Below are 14,669 nucleotides of genomic sequence, written 5' to 3'. Positions count from 1 at the left end.
TTTACACTCTGTTTTGATTATTTGGGGTTTTTTCAGGCCCTGGAAGTTTGAGCACATAAGCATTGGCTTCCTGTCCCTGCTGCTGAGGGATGATAGGATCCTGCCCCCCCGTGCCATAAAATTCTTTGTGCAGTGTCTCAACCATGATGCGATCGTGGTTCGGAAGGTGAGCCCAGGAGGAGGATTTTCTTTGGGTCTGCAGCTCTTTGGGCTTTATATCAAGTGCTAATGGGGTTTTGCTGGGATAAAGCACAAAAACTGAGGTGGAACTCCCTCCTTCTCCTTCCAGCCATGCACGTGTACAAAATCCTCAGTCCAAGAAATGGCAATCTTGGCGATGCTGTAGCATGACATGTGTAAATCTGTAAACTGTGAAAATGTGGGATGGGCTGAGTCCTTATTTATTTCAGAGTTCTTTTGCAGCATTTCTTTTGCAGATGGCTGTTTTTCTCACCTGTAGTTTGTTATTTGAAGGGAGCCATAGATGTATTTTGTTTGTTCTGTTGCTGCCTCAGTGAGGCTCAAAACAAACCTTCTTTTCCCCAAAAAATTATTAAAACAATATTAAATTCAAATTATTAAAACAAAATTATTAGTGAGAGTTTTCTGGCCTGTAAAGTAATTAATGTCCTGTATCCCCAGAAATAACCAGGATTATTTATTTATGGGTTCACACCAGCGTTCAGTGGCTTTTTAAGGATGATGAGCCACATCCTTCTGAGGGAAATGTATTAAATTAATACATTAATGCCAATTTTTAACTTTTCTTTAGGTGGCCATCTCAGCTGTGGCTGGGATTCTTAAGCAGCTTAAGAGAACACATAAGAAAGTGCCCATCTGCCCTTATGAAATAAGTAAGTTTTATTTAATATAAGACGTATCTTAACCAGAAAAGCTTTTAAAAACATTCTAGGATAAACTTAAATTAAACTTAGAATCATGATCTTTTCTCCCTGTTTGTTACTGTTCTAAGAAAATAGGTAAATATGATACAAAAGTAGTATAATTGGTAATTTTTCAGTTTGGGGTTTTTTTTGCTTTTGGAGGTTACTTTCTCTCTGAAAACCTTGTAATTTGTGAGAACAATTTATATGTCCTTTTCAAGTTTTATGTCTTTTTATAATTTTTATGCTTGTTAATTTTGATTTTCCTCTTGGATCAGGTGGGAGCCTGAAGCCTTCCAGCATCCAGGCTGGTGACAGAGCTGACAACCAGTGGCTGCACTACAACAGCCAGAGCCTACCAAAGACCAAGGAAGCCTGGGAATCTTGCTGCTTTGTGGAGAAAACACACTGGGGATATTACACCTGGCCCCAGTGAGTAGCATTGAGGTGGAGCTGGGAGAATCAGCAGGAACAATTCTGTGGGAAATAAAATCCTGGCTTATTATGATTTTTAATTTTTCTTAATTATTTGTATTTAACTTGATTGAACCACAAAAAAAAAAAGGCAATTTATTTTGTCCTTTGTGCTCCTTGCTTGTTTTACCATTTCTAGGTGGGTTTTGTGTTGGTTGGTTTGGAGCTTTTTGTCTATTATTTCTTTTCTACTCGTTTCTCTCTATATGGGCCATAGACACAGATTCCACATGGCTGTTAAACTGCTGCTGTTAAAATGAAATATTCATGTAGAGTATTCTGTCCCTAATAATTCTGGGTTGCTTGTATAGCAAAACCTTTAATAACAGATTTTATTCTATTGCAGATTTTCTTTAAATTTCCATCTTTTGGAGTTGAGGATAAGTTCTATTTAATATTGAGAACATAGAAAACAACATGTGCTAGTGTGTTTTGTTTTTCATTATAATTTTTTATTACTTATCTTTTGTTTTTAATATTCAGAACTATGACAGTTTATGCTCCAGCTGAGCAGCAACCAAAGCTTGGGCGAAGGAGAGATGAGCTGACAGAGGTAAAAGTTGCAAGTTTGTGGGGTTTTTTGAATAGTACTTCTCTTAACATTGTTGACAGATTACTGTGGAGGTACCCACAAGATGCTTTTATTTGTATTTTTCTAGTTCTTATTGTGTCAGCATACAAGAAGGAGTTGTTATTTTAATGTATTGCTGCTTTTCTCTCAGGGATCATGGAATAATTGTATTAATGAGCACTTTTTTGTTCCCTTTCAAATCATGATCAGACTTGAAAACAAGGTCATTACTGACAGTGGGAAGGACTAATTTTTAGGGGTTGTGATAATTCCCCCCTATAAAATGGGAAGGGAAATGGATAACCAAGACATTTCTTTCCTTGAGAATGCAAATGAAACATGGGACTTACATTGTGACAAGCAAATGCCTCAAAGCTAATCCTTTTTTTTCTTCCTGTTACAGGAGGAACAAATTATATATGATCACTTTTCTGATCCCAAGTTTGTTGAGCAGTTAATAACATTTTTGTCTTTAGAAGACAGAAAGGGAAAAGACAAATTTAATCCTCGCAGATTTTGCCTCTTCAAGGTAAGGAAAGTTCAATCACGAAATTGCTCTCATTTTGTAGACAATTCCCAGAGCATGGAAAAGACACAGACTTCTGGACTCATACTGTTTCAAAATGTTGATTTTTAAAGCTGGTCTGGGTAATTCTATTAATTCTCTCTTCTGATTAACTACTTAGGGAAACATATTTAGAGTATTGTAATGGTCTGAAGGACACTGGTGTATAATGCTCTTTAAAAAAGCAAAGTAATTTCACTTTCTGCACATTCAAACTCAAGTGTTTGACAATTCTATGATGTTCGTGGGAAGACAGTGTTTTAGATAGTTCCTGAACACCCTTTCCCCTCTTGTTTTCCAGGGCCTTTTCAGAAACTTTGATGATGCCTTTTTGCCAGTTCTTCAGCCCCACTTGGAGCAACTGGTTGCAGACTCCCATGAAAGCACCCAGAGATGTCTAGCTGAGATCATAGCTGGCCTCATAAGAGGTTCTAAACACTGGACTTTTGAGAAGGTGCTGCAGCAGTATTTTTGAGTCATTCTTGGAAGTTAAAGAGTAATTTTGAATTACTAACTCAATTAGAAGTTGAGGTCTTGATTGCCAAACTCAGCACAATTCATTGTTTGGTTTGGTGTCTGTTCTCGCCAGGTGTTAGGAATATGCTCCAGTATTAAAACTAGGAACAATTTGGTATTAAGGAGATGGCAAAACTGATGTGTTCTGTAATTTCCAGTAGGAATAAGTGATTATGTCCTCCTTAGACTGCTAAATATTTATTTAATTCAGGCCCAGCTGTCTATGCCAAAAAATAATCCTGGGAGAGTCAGTACAAAAATAAAGAAGACATTTTTATATCTGGGTTGGGTAAAATCTTGTAAAAATAGAATAGTAAAATCTTGTCTCTTGTGTTTTTGCTGGGCAGGTGGAAAAACTTTGGAACCTTCTGTGTCCATTGCTTCGAACAGCTTTATCCAGCATCACAGTAGAAACATACAATGACTGGGGCACCTGCATTGCCACCTCCTGTGTAAGTATCTTATTTTTTGTCTTCTAAAGATGGATCCACTGTGGATTAACATTCGAGTAGTGAACTGGGAGCTGTGGTGCTGGGCAGCAGGGTCATTGATAGGTCACAAATATCTTGGGTCAATAATTCTTTCACATCACTCAGCAGAACTCAGTGTAGCTTGTCAGCCAGAACCCTGATTAGCAAAATTCAAGCATAGTTATTCAGATATCTCAAAAATGAAGCTAAAATTCCTTCTATTCTGATTGTATTTACCAATTAATTAAAACTGTGTATAGTTTTATTGTGTTTTTCTTCTATTGAGGTTCATTGTGAAAACATACTGATTATTGCCCTTATTTAATAAATAAATCCAGGGTATGCAAAAAAAAATCTCTGTCAAAACTTTCCTTGTTTATACCTTATTTTATACATTATTTACACTTTAAACCCCTCTCATTTACTTGCATCTTTGATCCCTGTTCTTTTCCAGGAGAGCAGAGATCCTAGGAAGCTGCACTGGTTGTTTGAATTGCTGTTGGAATCTCCACTGAGTGGTGAAGGAGGGTCATTTGTAGATGCCTGGTAAAATTAATTTGAACTGTTTTATTGTGGTTGAATAGAGTAGGAAATACAGCCGGGATAAAGCTGTATTGAGAGGATGCTATGCCAGCTGCCTTGCAGGGGAGGGGAACAAAGGCAATGCTTTCCAATTAGCTTTCCCCAAACAATGGCAGGTTCTTCATGAAAATGTTTTTAATATCACTCAATTAACAGGATGGGAAGGTTTGGGGCTGGCAGAGCAGCAGTACTGTTGTTTCACTGGGCAATTTTTATCCATCTTTGCTCATGGACACTGGTGCACTGACACACTTGTGCAAATTCCCAAACAAAATCTGGAGGGGACTGGGGGAAGGAGGAATGTGCTGTATGACTAAAAATGAACTGTTCTGATTCCCAGCCGGCTTTATGTGCTGCAAGGGGGCCTTGCCCAGCAGGAGTGGAGAGTGCCAGAGCTGCTGCACAGGCTGCTTAAGTACCTGGAGCCCAAACTCACCCAGGTCTACAAGAACGTCCGAGAGAGAATAGGAAGGTTAGTGTTATCTGCTGCAGTTCTTGTTGGGTTTTAAATCTTCGTTTTATTTGGGTAATCAGGTAGCTAAATAATTAACCTGAAAAGCATTAATGCTTGGACAAAAGCCAGATGTATAAGTAAGAGACTTGCTTCAGAAATTCCAGATAACTTCTCTATATTTGTCTTTTCATTTGTCATCTTTTCATTTTCTATTCATAGAATGTTTTGGACTGGGAGGGACCTTAAAGCTCCTCCAGTCCCACCCCTTGCCGTGGGCAGGGACACCTTCCACTATCCCAGATTGTTCCAAGCCCCATCCAGCTTTACCTTGGACACTTCCAAGGATCCAGGGGCAGCCACAGCTTCTCTGGGTAACCTGTGTCAGGGCCTCACCAATTTCTTGTCTGTGTTTATGTTTGATATCTCTAAAGCTCTTAGAAGAGACATTTGGTTTTAAATACCTTTGAATTGAAGATGAGAGGAAATTTTCTCTAAGTATTAACTCTCAAAGGTCACCCAATTGATCTCGGATCATTAGGAGTTCACAGGTCACTGTTCTCTTGACAAGAGTCGTGCTCACTGTGTGTTCCTGCTGGCTTTGTTTGTTTTTTTAGTGTGTTGACCTACATATTCATGATAGATGTTTCCTTGCCAAACACTGCTGCAACTAAATCTCCTCATGTCCATGAATTTACTACCCGGATACTTGAAAACCTCAAACCCCTCATGGAGGCAGATGAAGAAATCCAGAATCACGTTATGGAAGAGAATGGAGTCGGCGAACAAGACGAGCGAACTCAGGGCATTAAACTCTTGAAAACCAGTGAGTTAAGGAGCTCAAGGAGTGGGGGGTATTTTAGGACATGGTGATTGAATTCTGCAAATTGTGTAGCAGAGTTGTTAATATTTTTCTTCTTAATCAGTGATAGTTTCTCTTTATTCAAACAGTTCTAAAGTGGTTGATGGCGAGTGCAGGACGTTCTTTTTCTACAGCTGTCACAGAGCAGCTCCAGCTGTTACCTTTGTTTTTCAAGGTACATCCTTTAATTTATCCTTTATTCGTTATGTTTGATTAAAGAAGGATTATAAAAATAAACTGAAGTTACTTTATTTATATATATTTATAATATTCCAAGACCAGGTTACATGCAGCATTGAACCGCCAGTTCTAGTGGTTGTGCTTATGTTTGACATCTTGACCGAAACGATTCCATGATTCTCCAAGGGACCTTGAGTTATTTTCTTTTGTTTCCTGACAACACAATTCTTTCTAAGCAGCTCCTGTTGTTCCTCTGATTCTTGTATTCTTTGTGTCATCCAGCCTTACCTCTCTGAAATAATCCATACTTGTGTGCCCAAAGTGCACAAACATCAATAAATTACCCAACAGTAATCTATGTGAACATAAAATAAAAGTCTGTTGAAGTGAAAGTGGCCTTGGTAAAGCTTTGTCTCAGTTTTGGACCTGGATCTAAAATATGAACTTAATTGGGTTTAGTACCAAGAGAACAGCAGTGGAGAACCAAAATCTCACCAGGATATCTTGATCATTTACTGAGAATATTTAATGTCAAATTGATTGTTTTTCCCAGCTAACCTAATCTTTCAGCGTTATATTGAATGCATTTTTCCTAGACGCTGTCCTTTCATGAGATTACCCTTGTTTTGAGGATTTTGCTGTCACCAGTGCCTATTTACAGAGTTTTGTTCCCTCCCTGCTTTTATTTAGATTGCACCTGTGGAGAATGACAACAGCTATGACGAGCTTAAAAGAGATGCTAAGATGTGTTTGTCCTTGATGTCTCAGGGTTTGCTGTATCCTCAGCAAGTGCCTTTGGTACTTCAGGTGCTAAAACAAGTGAGTGTGGTCTAAACAGTTTAAAGCTGCTTCTTGTCTCATGTGTCCTCTGCTTTTTATTTAAGAGTATACAATACTTATGATTCTAAGCTAATAAAATAATGAAAGTATTTTAAAGCACTTAGTAAGTGTATCTTGTTTAACATTTAAGCCACTTTTGATAACAAATGGCACAGCATTTTGATATATTAACATTTGGTTCAGTAGTTGATCACTTTAAGTCTCCTCATGAGTGTAATGATTCAAAATCCAATTTCAGAATGAGTCTTCAGCTAAAGAACTGCCCTTTAATCTGATTTTTTAAGGGTTTTACAATATATTTCTGTTTAACAATCGGCTTTGGAAGTGAAGCCTGTGAAAATTATTACCTAAATAATTACCGCCTACTTTGGAGAGAAAAGGTCTATGAAACAAAATTACCTAAATAAAGGAAGTTCTTTACAACTGCCCCCAGAAGTTTTTTTCTTAAATATTGTTCACTTTCCATCAGGGGCCTGCTTTCTTTGACATTTTTGCCTTCTCACCCTGATTTATTTACTACAGACAGCAAAAAGCAATTCTTGGCATGCCCGATACACCATCTTAACCTACCTCCAGACCATGGTGTTCTACAATCTCTTCATCTTCCTCAACAATAGTGAGGCAGTCAATGACATCAGGTGGCTGGTGATAAAACTCCTGGAAGATGAACAGCTCGAGGCAAGTGATCCCTTCTCTGCACTGTTTCTTGCCTTTGTCAAGTTTTATGGAAAAGCTGACATGTTAAATAATTCAGGAGTTATTTCTAGCAGCATTCTTCCTGCCTTGAAAATGAGCTTTATAGGATTTGTTTCTTTCGTATTCATTCCAGAAAAACAGTTGATAATAAAATACTTCATTAGTGACTTTTAAAGAGTTCCATGCTTCTGCTTTTTCACAGAATGGTGCATTGTTTGGCAGTTGGTTTCAGTACATGAAATAGGGATTATTAATTCCACTATAAATGTGTGTTGGCAGAAAATTCAACATCCAAGGTCAAATCCCTTCCTGTGTGAAAATGTGTAAAATCACTCTTTATTACTCTATAGGTCTGCCTCACATCTAATCATATCGTATTAATGACAAAAATACATCCTATATTTACATCAAGAACTACCTAGAACTGAGGGGCTTGCATTAAATTATGTGAATTTAAGTCACATTTAAGCAAAGTGAAGAATCTTTACTGTTAACCTCCTGCCTGGCCTATCTCCTCTGCACCACTATTTTCCTTGGTGTTCATGCAGTTCCCAAATTTCAATGAAATCTTACTTTTGGATGCTTTTTTCCTTCTAGAATAAAGATTCTGCATCATCTGGCAATCCAACAGAAGTTGTTTGTCAGAACACTTAACTCATAATCTCACACCATTTTGAAAAAATACCTTTTATTCACTTGAATGCAATTTATTGAGTTACCTTAAATGTACCAAATTATCTCTCTGCACCGCAGAGGTGCAAATCCAAAAAGTCTACCTGTGATCATAACCACTCTGGATCATGCTGTTGCCATGGAAGCTTTCACTTTTCTCTGAAAAGTAATCTTGTTCTTTCTTGGTAATAACTGACAAGATGTTGTATCCTGCTGAGTAATTCCTTTGTAGTTTTTGGATGCTGGATTTTTAAGATGAGAATCATTAGCTTTGACTAGGATTTGGTGTCTTTCCTCTACAGAATTGAGGTTTTGGTTCTTGGATTTTATGATTTTTTTTTTTTTTTTTTTTTTTTTTTTTGCTTATTTTGATACCAAAGGCCAGACCTGATGGTGATTGTTTTAATATGCACAGCACTCATGTCTTGATAAGTATTTTTTCATATTGCACTGCAGTTTTACAGGAATGAGAGTATTTTCTCTCTGTTTAAGTAGGTCCTTCCTGCAGTTGGGTTTGGCTCATGCTGTTGAGTGGTTTTGTTGTGATATTGCTGCACTTTTATAGATAGTGATCAGTCCCTTCTGACCAAAAAATCCAAACCCCATAGGTGATGGGGAGATTCCTTTCATTTTTATATTCTATTTTTATTTCATCAGGAGTGTGATCATTTATAAATTATTTAGTGCCAGAGGTGATGAGTGATCAGCTGCTTTGTGAATGGTTTTAAAGGCTTTGCCTCCAGGTGCTCCTCTCAGCAGTGTTCCTTCTAGCTTGGTGATTAATTTAGAAATTAAAGTGGTTGTAATACAGGGAGTAAGGATGTAAATGAGCCCAGCTCTCCTGAGAGTTCGCTCACTTCCCAGCCGAGCTGCTTTGTGTCTGGCTCTTGTATTAGCACATCATGTCTAATTTAATAGCTCAGCTCTTCAGGGACTCACAGTTTGCTGATAAACAGCACTGCCAGCCTCTCACCTCATCCTTCCTCCTTCACTATCAGCAAAGTAGATCACGTTAGAATAGTACCTGGTAGAAATTTAAATGGAATTGGTCAGAGTCTCAAGAGTTGATTTGAACTTCCTCGGTTTAATTATTGCAGCTCTTGCAGCTGTACTTATGGCTTTGTGAGGCTCAGAACATCATGTTCAAGGATGTAATTTATTATTATAATCTGCTGCATTGGATTCAGAGCAGGTGTTTCTGCTCCACAGAGACAAGCGTTCTGTTGCAGTTACCTGTGACAGAATGTACCTATCAAAAATCTGGTGGCAGCATTTCAACCAGTTGATTTGGTTTGCAAGTTTGTGGATGTTGGGAGGCTTTTGTCAGAACGTAATTATGGAAAGTGGGAGTGAGTTTTGGAGGGTCTCCCAGTTTAAATACGGTTTAACACATCTATGACTTGCTGGCTTTGGGAGATTTGAGGAGATGAGAGAAATCAGTAAAACTGATGGATTAGTCACTTGTTTTTAAAAGTAAGGATGAGTTGTCTCTACTTGGAATTCACTAACAACATACTGTGGCTTGTTTAAAAAGAATAGAAAAGGAGATCTGTATTTTGAATGGCTTGGCAATTAGATGAAAGCTAAGTCTTGTTCTTTGGGGTTTCTGTGTTACCCTTAAAAATATATTTCCAACCTGGATTTCTAGTTTTATTGATGTAGTGCAGAGATCTGGTACTTGAGACAAGGAAGTCTGTCATGTTGGAGCATTACACAGCTGAGTTGTTGATAATAAAGTTTGTTTTGTTGCTTATTAATCCATCATCTCTTGTGTCTTTCAAAGAATTCTTGTGCTATGGGTAGAAGAGAATCAGCTGAAAGTCTGAAACATTCCTCCTGCCTTTTCTTGGAAAAGCTCTTTGCTTTTGTCAGGGGAAAAGCTAAATTATTTTGAATAAAGCCCACTTTAAAACTGATTTCAATGCAGAGCCTTTTAGGAATTTGAAGCAGGTTGATTATTTGATCTCAGTCAGTGTTTGTTTTTAAACTTTCTAAAGCTCTTCTGTTGACAATGGAGTTAAATTGCATTATTTCCTTGAGTAGCAGGTCACTTTATGGCAAATTTTGTGACAGTAGTTCTATATTACAGCAAAGCATGTTTATTAATTTTAAAGAGCTGTCTAATAAACTACTGATCGCAGGATAATACTTGAAAGGCTTTTGCTGAGCAAGATCTGCTCACTTGGGTTAGCGGGGTGTGCTTAAAAGGGCAGTAATGGCATAAATAAATGGTGTTGTGTCCCACCTGTGGCCAGGTGAGGGAGATGGCTGCCACCACGCTCAGCGGGCTCCTGCAGTGCAACTTCCTCACCATGGACGGGCCCATGCAGACTCACTTCGAGCAGCTCTGCAAGATGAGGCTCCCCAAGAAAAGGAAGAGGGACCTGGCCTCAGTGGGGGACGTGATTCCTTCAGGAGGTAAGAAAGCAGCTCAGGAAGAAAATCAGTGTTTTGGGTAACATAGCCTGCCATAGAATTTGATTTGCAATGTTAATGGTAAGAATACACAGCAAAGGCAAATATTTTGATTATGTTAAATTAATTACTTAACTCCTTTAGAATTAACATTAAAGAGGCTTTTCCAATTTCCAGTTCACAGAGATAAGGATGGAGATGATGAGGGATAGCAAGTTCCTCAGTAAATAAATTTTCTTAGCTGTCACAACCTAGTTTCACTCCTTGACCACCTTACCTTCTATTTGCTAGCAGTAAAACAAACAACAAACACAAAACAACCGACCAAAAACTAAACCAGAACAAAAACCCCCTTAGTTGACCTTGATTTGGAACTTTGGCTTCTGCCTGGGCATTTAATGCATCTGAGTTGCAGTCATCTGACCCAGAAGTTTGCTTTCCATATTGTCCAGTAGCTCTGGGATTTGAGAATACACTGAATACAGATAGAGGGAACATGGAGATGTCATTCATGATTTATTAATGAGTTTCTTTGAGAGAGGGAAGCTCTCTCAATGTTTATAAAGTGTCCAGCAGTTGCAGATTGATTCCTATTGGAAGGAGGTGTAAAAAATTAAAGACACAAGAATTAATCTGGGATTCTGAGTGAGGAAACTGAACCATTCTGGAAGTCCATAAGTTCATGTCTGTAGAAGTCTCTGGATTGCTACAGAGCTGGAGGGCTCTGCAGTGCCAGGGGGTCTGTTGCTGATTTTCTTTAACTGATGTGGGTTGATGCCCTGTTTTTGTAGACCTGGTGAAGCGCCACGCTGGTGTCCTGGGGCTCAGTGCCTGCATCCTGTCCAGTCCCTATGATGTGCCCACCTGGATGCCACAGCTCCTCATGGATCTCAGTGCCCACCTGAATGATCCCCAGCCTATTGAGGTAAGATTACAGCAGATCTCTATTCAGCAGAGCACAGCTGAATACTGTGACTCATTCTTAGTTCTTTTTTCCTAGAAAAGCATAGGAACCTATTAAGAAATTTAATTTCTGCTGCTTTTTACTAAATGACTGAGAATAGTTTTAAAGCATGAGCTGCTTTTAAATATTTTTGTAGTAGATCTGTCCTTGCTTTCAAATTTAAAGCATTCAACTGAAAGCTACAAGAACTGTATTTATAATGAGGAAGTGGGTTTTTTTCCTTAAATATGTCCCTTTTGTGCATACAATTCTAGAAAACATCAACCTGAACCAAAACATCAGTCTGGAATTTTTTAAATGAAGTGTTATGAGCTGCCCTAGAAATAAGTTTTTAAAGAAATTGTTGCCTTTAACTCTTATTGTTTTGTCCTGTTTGTTGGGTTTTGTTGACTGTGGCTGTTTTAGCCAGAGGAGTGAGATGAAGAATTCCTTTGTTTTCAGACCAAAAACGCCCTTTTGAAACCACCAAGAAAAAGGCAGTGGGGGAAAAACACTTGGCTTTTATTTTATAAGAATCTCTAAATGTTTCCCAGCTCAAAATTGTAGGCCCAGGAGTCCTTTTTGTAAGAACGTTGGAGTCATGACCCTGGTCAAAAGACTAACCAGAACTGGGAAAATTATAATAATGGACTGAATTCCCCAGAGCCCTCCTATCCTCTGGGTGTGCTCCAAGCCTTGGTGGTACTGAGCAGTTGTGTTTGTTGTCCCCAACGTTGGTTTTGGTGTGGAGCTGGGGTCCCTGACTGACAGAACTCCATCCCAATTGTGCTGGCAGATGACGGTGAAGAAAACGCTGTCTAATTTCCGGAGGACCCACCACGACAACTGGCAGGAGCACAAGCAGCAGTTCACAGATGACCAGCTCCTGGTGCTCACTGACCTTCTGGTTTCACCCTGCTATTATGCATAGGTGGGTCAGCTGATGGGTTTTGCTACAAGGTTCACCCTTAGGAATTCTACTCCAGAGTCAGGAAGAATCCTTAACCACAGGGACAAAGCTGCAGCCAAATTTCTGCCCCTTGCCTCTTCCTGTGGTTTTGGTCATATTTATTTTGGTTAAATATTTTAGATGTTGCCCATCTTTCTGTACATCCCTGTGCTTTGCGAAGATATTTACACTTCTTTTCTTGAATATTGATGTACCTTTTCTCCATTTTCTGCCAGTTGGCTGCCTTTTAAATGCCTAGCAGTGCCCCTAAAGGGCTGCTTTGTACTTCTGATGCCTCTGAGGACTTTACACCACCCAGTCCAGGCTATCACCTACATCTTGGGATGGGGAATGGCTGCTACCACTTGGTTTCTTCTTCCACACTCTGGCTTTGCTGCTGGGGCTCTTCACACAGGCATGTCCCCAAAGAGTGAATCCATTCCTGGGGTTTCTCTTTGTTACACTGCAAGATTCCCATCTCTATTGTATTGTGATGTTTTGTGACAGTATTCCAAGAGAAGCTTTAATTTATCTTTTCATATGAACAAGAGCAGGTGGCAATATTTGTGTTTTGAATTCTTTCTTCTTTCTTTTCAGGCTGCATCTGGGGAGAATGAGGATGTAGGAATTTTTGTGCAAAATAAACTCAAAAGAAATTGATCATGTAGAGAACTTTGTGCTGGAAATCCTGATGCCTAATCAAAACTACTGTTAAATACTAACATAGAGACCTATGTTTGTAGAACATAGGTTCTACTCAAAAGGAATTTCACCTCCCTGGGGAGCAGCCAAGGAAGCTCTGAGGCTGCGCCTGCAGGGCCTCATCGTGAGTCCATGGCAAGACTCTTCTCCTTGGCCTGCATCACACATCAGTCTTGTTTCTGCTTCCTTGCACACAGTGATCTACACTGCACATCTCTCACCTCCTTCTTCTGCCCCCTGTTCCTGACATTAAGGATGTGCAGAACCAGAGAGTGCTGCAAACCGGAATTTTCCCAGTGGAGCTCTCCAATTCTGCCAATGCAATTTCTCCCCTAGTCCATACACATCCCTGGGAGCCTTCCTTCCTCAGAGTTTTATTTTTGACTACTGGGATTTGAGTACCATCAAGTCCACCTCAGGGCAGCATTGCCTTTTTGTATTCTTTCCCTTGTGCAAATGTAAATAGCTGAGCTCGGTGCAGTGCAGGGGTGGCAGGATGCAGCATGGGCAGCTCCTGCTGCCTGGCCAGGCCTTCAGGGGTGTCTTGACCGTGTGTGGGGGAAAAAAAATCATAATTTTCTGCATATTTTTAAGGGGGAAATGGGTGTTTCCATGTAATTAGAACCCACAGGTAGGAAATTATGGACTCTTAGTGGTGGTTGAATTCACAGAATGAAATGTATGCACAGTGTGGAAAGGCAGTTTAACAGTGTATTCTCCTAAAGACTGAGCAAGCATATCTTGTTTGAAGATTGTGGAAGCTCTGTGTTTTTTTGCCTGCAGCTTTGTTAAGGGACTGGTATCAATTGGCTGTTTAACAAGCTGTTTAATATGTGTTACATAGTTGTAAAAGACTGTATAAATTGTAGAGGTATTGCATTGACAAAACATTGTACAGTTTGCAACCTTTTACATAACACCATTGTGAGATTAATTTGTAAAGATTCATACTTAGATGTTAATACAGTAGTGATTCTGGCTTTTGTATCAAAACAAATGCCATTCTTAGTTTTTTAAATTATTTTCTTTAACAGAATATCTCTGTGTCTGAGAGGGTTTGTTTTGCTTTTCCTCTATCTCATGTCTGTGTCTCATTCAGATTTTACTGCATCATGTGTGGCCATTTCTCAATGCTGACATCACATGTTCTGGTGTGATCCATTCATAGAATGTGAGGTACTTGGTAATAACTCATAAAACTGGTGTGTATTTCATCTTTCGTGCAAAATTCCCCAGGAGCACTGAGACCTTTGTGTGGCTCATCCCAAATTCCCAAGCACAGCAGTGCTCCTGGGACAGTATTTAAGCTTAAGAGTGTCAGCACACGGATGTAACCACTGTATAGCGTAGTGCCAAAATTATGATTTCAATTGTGTATGTAGTTTAAAGCCCAATAAATTGACTGTTTGTAACTATTGCATCTTCCTGTAATTCTTAAGAGGAAATGTGTTGGTTTGAGACCATAACTTCAGGTTTTTACAGTGCTTTTGGATGAGGCCTGTGTTTGTCCTGGGATTTGGTAATGAGTTACGGCAACATTAAGGATTAATTAAAGATCTTGTTCTAATGTCTAGCAAATCAGCTTTTACATTTATGGAAAAATATCTTATGCCAGGAAAACACCTGTTAATTTGTGAGAACTGGAGAAGCTAGTTTTTGTTGGAGAGTGTTTTGCTGATAGAATTAAATCTTGACACGTGATGGAAAGCCTTTGCTGCAGAGGATCATCTTTAAAGGATCCTTAGCTGATGATGTGTTGGAACAGATACTGCATGTGCTGTTGTGCAGCTCTGCTGCTTTGTACTGTACTTGGGAATCTCTTTCCTTAGGGTGTAGCTGGAATTGGTTGAGGATTCAGTGCATGTAGGGAATCAGGCACTGGTCAGGAGTGGTATTA

At 39.2% G+C, this 14,669-nt stretch overlaps 1 protein-coding gene across 2 annotated transcripts in view; it reads left to right on the top strand.

The window, feature by feature from the left end:
* The window catches only part of PSME4 (proteasome activator subunit 4), a 43,698-nt gene extending 29,514 nt beyond the window's left edge, over nucleotides 1-14,184 (top strand). For both annotated transcript variants that reach the window (XM_021537670.4, XM_085575736.1), the window contains 17 exons: nucleotides 37-166; nucleotides 773-854; nucleotides 1,163-1,316; nucleotides 1,842-1,911; nucleotides 2,333-2,458; nucleotides 2,796-2,948; nucleotides 3,358-3,462; nucleotides 3,935-4,026; nucleotides 4,403-4,534; nucleotides 5,131-5,339; nucleotides 5,465-5,550; nucleotides 6,246-6,374; nucleotides 6,918-7,073; nucleotides 10,019-10,181; nucleotides 10,970-11,103; nucleotides 11,918-12,052; nucleotides 12,668-14,184. In XM_021537670.4, coding sequence (XP_021393345.3) covers nucleotides 37-166; nucleotides 773-854; nucleotides 1,163-1,316; nucleotides 1,842-1,911; nucleotides 2,333-2,458; nucleotides 2,796-2,948; nucleotides 3,358-3,462; nucleotides 3,935-4,026; nucleotides 4,403-4,534; nucleotides 5,131-5,339; nucleotides 5,465-5,550; nucleotides 6,246-6,374; nucleotides 6,918-7,073; nucleotides 10,019-10,181; nucleotides 10,970-11,103; nucleotides 11,918-12,052 — 2,056 coding nt within the window. In that variant the 3' untranslated portion in view covers nucleotides 12,668-14,184. The remainder of the gene's footprint in view (nucleotides 1-36; nucleotides 167-772; nucleotides 855-1,162; nucleotides 1,317-1,841; nucleotides 1,912-2,332; nucleotides 2,459-2,795; nucleotides 2,949-3,357; nucleotides 3,463-3,934; nucleotides 4,027-4,402; nucleotides 4,535-5,130; nucleotides 5,340-5,464; nucleotides 5,551-6,245; nucleotides 6,375-6,917; nucleotides 7,074-10,018; nucleotides 10,182-10,969; nucleotides 11,104-11,917; nucleotides 12,053-12,667) is intronic.
* The last annotated feature ends 485 nt before the right edge of the window (nucleotides 14,185-14,669 follow it).

Source organism: Lonchura striata, chromosome 3 (assembly GCF_050655825.1).
Source record: "Lonchura striata isolate lonStrDom1 chromosome 3, ASM5065582v1, whole genome shotgun sequence".
NCBI classification, from domain to species: domain Eukaryota; kingdom Metazoa; phylum Chordata; class Aves; order Passeriformes; family Estrildidae; genus Lonchura; species Lonchura striata.
Note: the sequence above shows the minus strand (reverse complement) of the source record. Positions and strands in the feature narration are given on the sequence as shown.